Consider the following 3,791-nt stretch of genomic DNA (forward strand, 5'->3'; position numbering starts at 1 on the left):
AGAAGCCCCTGAGCACACACATACCCACACACATATAAGACTTATGTTTACTTTGTGACTGTATTCTTAGAGATTTTGTGTTTTAGAACCCTATACTCATTGCCAAAACATCACCTGGAACATGATCATCACTCAGGTCATAATTCCCAAATGAATGAAAGTATTTCTTATGTGGAATAGATGACATCCCGGGAAAGAAGCAGCAAGTGGGACAACCTTGTCAGTTCCAGATGACACAGAAATTCCCTAAAGGGGAGCAAATCCATAAACAAAGCAGAACTTAGTTAAGCAAATATATTTAAATACAATTAGGCAAAATATAAATAATAGTTTTTCAGGATGTGAGCAATGTCTTTTTTTGTGAAAATTAGACATGATATTTTCCCCTTTCCTTTAGGTCACCTCCACCACATGGTACCAAGGAACCTAACACATGTTTCAGGTTTTCTGCTTCTGGGATTCTCAGAGGAAACAGAACTGCAGCCCATCATATTTGGGCTTTTCCTCTCCATGTACCTGATCACTGTGTTTGGAAACCTGCTCATCATCCTGGCTGTCAGCTCAGACCCCCACCTCCACACCCCCATGTACTTCTTCCTCTCCAACCTGTCCTTTGTAGACATCTGTTTCACCTCCACGACCATCCCAAAGATGCTGTGGAACATCCAGATGCAGAACAAAGTTATCACCTATGAAGGTTGCATCACCCAGGTGCATTTTTTCGCACCGTTTGTAGGGTTGGATGATTTCCTCTTAACGGTGATGGCTTATGACCGATTTGTAGCCATCTGCCACCCCCTGCACTGCAAGGTCATCATGAGTGCCTGGATCTGTGGACTGCTGGTTCTTGTTTCCTGGGTCATCAATGTCCTACATTCCTTCTTGCAAACTTTAATGGTGTTGAGTTTGTCCTTCAGCAGAGAGGTGATAATCCCTCACTATTTCTGTGAACTGAAACAGTTGGTCCAACTTGCCTGTTCTGACACCTTTCTTAATGACATGGTGATGTATTTTGCAACTGTCCTGCTGGGAGGTGTTCCCTTAGCTGGTATCCTTTACTCTTACTCTAGGATAGTTTCTTCCATATGTGAAATCTCATCAGCTCAGGGGAAGTATAAAGCATTTTCCACTTGTGCATCTCACCTCTCAGTTGTCTCTTTATTTTATTGTACATGCTTAGGAGTGTACCTTAGCTCTGCTGCTACCCAAAGCTCACACTCAAGTGCAACAGCCTCAGTGATGTACACTGTGGTCACACCCATGCTGAACCCCTTCATCTACAGTCTGAGGAACAAGGACATAAAGACTTCTTTGAAAGCATTCTTTAGGAGGACAATGATTAAAACACCAGTTGTTTTAAGCTGAAGAAGGGAGCATGACTGGAAGATTTAAAAGCTCACAGGCAGAAATTGCAATTTTTGAGATCAGATTGTGGAAGCAGATGCTGCTCCTTCCTTTATTTCTTGAAATTTCCATTTGATCTCACCTCTTTCATACAATTTATGCAACTTTTAATTAAGCTTAGTGATTTCCCTCTTATCCAAGAGTTATTTTAATAAAGAATAGTCATGAGTTGTACTGCTCCTATGTGGGGAAAATTACTGAAGACATTCACGGCTATCTGTGTGTTTATAACAAGGAAAATTTCAGAACATTGATTTCATGTTTGTGTACATCATTCCTTTGTATCATCACTTCAGCTGCTCTTTCTGATATTTTGGACTTTGACATACACTGTATCTTGCTAGCTGTCACCGTATTTTATTTGCCTCTTTAGGATTTTATTCCTTATTCAGTTTTGTTTCCACAATACCTATCATGTGTGTCCATGCTTTGCTCAGTTATGTCTCTTTGTGACCTTTTTGACTGTACCATGCCGGGCTCCTCTGTCCATGGGATTCTCCAGGCAAGATAACTGGAGTGAGTTGCCATATCCTCCTCCAGGGGATCTTCCTGACCCAGGGATCAAACACCATATCTTGAGTCCCCTGCATTGGCAGGCAGGGGTTCTTTACCACTAGCATCAGCTGGAAAGCCCCTGAGGCATCAAGTTCAGTTCAGTTCAGTTCAGTCGCTCAGTCATGTCTGACTCTTTGCAACTCCATGGACTGCAGCACTCCAGGCTTCCCTGTCCATCACGAACTACTGGAGTTTACTCAAACTCATGTCCATTGAGTCGGTGATGCCATCCAACCATCTCATCATCTGTTGTCCCCTTCTCCTCCCACCTTCAATCTTTCCCAGCATTAGAGTCTTTTCAAATGAGTCAGTTCTTTACATCAGGTGGCCAAAATATTGGCGTTTCAACTTCAGTATCAGTCCTTCTAATGAATATTCAGGACTGATTTCCTTGAGAATGGACTTGTTGGATCTCCTTGCTGTGCAAGGGACTCTCAAGAGTCTTCTCCAAACCATAATTCAAAAGCATCAATTCTTTGACCCTCAGCTTTCTTTATAGTCCAACTCTCACATCCATACATGACTACTGGAAAAACCATATCTTTGCCTAGATGGACCTTTGTTGGCAAAGTAATGTCTCTGCTTTTTAATATGCTGTCTAGTTTGGTCATAACTTTCCTTCCAAGGAGCAAGTGTCTTTTAATTTCATGGCTGAAGTCACTATCTGCAGTGATTTTGAAGGCCCCCCAAAATAAAGTCTGTTACTGTTTCCACTGTTTCCTGATCTATTTTCCATCAATTGATGGGACCAGATGCCATGATCTTAGTTTTCTGAATGTTGAGCTTTAAGCCAACTTTTTCACTCTCCTCTTTCACTTTCATCAAGAGGCTCTTTAGTTCTTCTTCGCTTTCTGCCATAAGGGTAGTGTCATCTGCATATCTGAGGTTATTGATATTTCTTCAGACAATCTTGATTCCAGCTTGTGCTTCATCCAGCCCAGCATTTCTCATGATGTACTCTTCATATAAGTTAAATATAAAGCCTTGACACACTCCTTTCCCTATTTGGACCAGCCTGTTGTTCCATGTCTAGTTCTAACTGTTGCTTCTTGAGCTGCATACAGATTTCTCAAGAGGCAGGTCAGGTCGTCTGGTATTCCTATCTCTTGAAAAGTTTTCCACAGTTTGTTGCGATCCATACAGTCAAAGGCTTTGGCATGGTTTATGAAGCAGAAGCAGATGTTTTTCTGGAACTGTCTTGCTTTTTCAATGATCCAATGGATGTTGGCAATTTGATCTTTGGTTCCTCTGATTTTTCTAAATCCAACTTGAACGTCTGGAAGTTCAAGAAATACATGGACAACATGAAAATGGAATATTTTGCAAAGTAAACCTTAAGTGTATTTAAACATTCTTTTTTTATATCACAGATATATATTATATTGAATGATTCATTCAAACTTATGTTCTCTTGGAAACTACCTGAAGACATGCATATGATAATCTATTTGAATCGTTCAATATCATTGATGTGTGTGATATTAAAAAAAAAAATGTTTAAATACCCTTAATGTTACTTTGAGTTTTAACATCCTGGGGGCTCAGCCGACTGAAGGATTCAGGTTAGAACTTTCATGTTTTTCTATCTTTGTCCAGTAGGTGGCGACATATATAGCTTTTTTGATTTTGTTTTTCTTTTTGTTTTTCTAATTCTTCCTGAGCTGCGTATGGTTATGAATCTGCACTTTAGACCCTCCATGGCCTCTGTCAGAGGAGTTACCCTGTGCCCTAGCTATTGCTTCGTGTGCCTCTGGGGTATGGTACCTTGCTGTTGTCAGTGCTTTTGGTGTGCTGCTTGGGACGCTGGGTGGGTAGTTTTCTGATATGCTTGT

General features: G+C 40.8%; 1 protein-coding gene across 1 annotated transcript; it reads left to right on the forward strand.

Annotated features, from left to right (window-relative positions):
* Positions 1–366: 366 nt before the first annotated feature.
* Positions 367–1,365, forward strand: LOC123335257 (olfactory receptor 7A10-like). The gene has a single exon (XM_045161893.1). The coding sequence runs from the start codon at positions 412–414 to the stop codon at positions 1,363–1,365; it is 954 nt and encodes a 317-aa protein (XP_045017828.1). The 5' UTR covers positions 367–411.
* Positions 1,366–3,791: the final 2,426 nt, after the last annotated feature.

The sequence above is a fragment of the Bubalus bubalis genome, chromosome 9 (assembly GCF_019923935.1).
Source record: "Bubalus bubalis isolate 160015118507 breed Murrah chromosome 9, NDDB_SH_1, whole genome shotgun sequence".
NCBI lineage: Eukaryota > Metazoa > Chordata > Mammalia > Artiodactyla > Bovidae > Bubalus > Bubalus bubalis.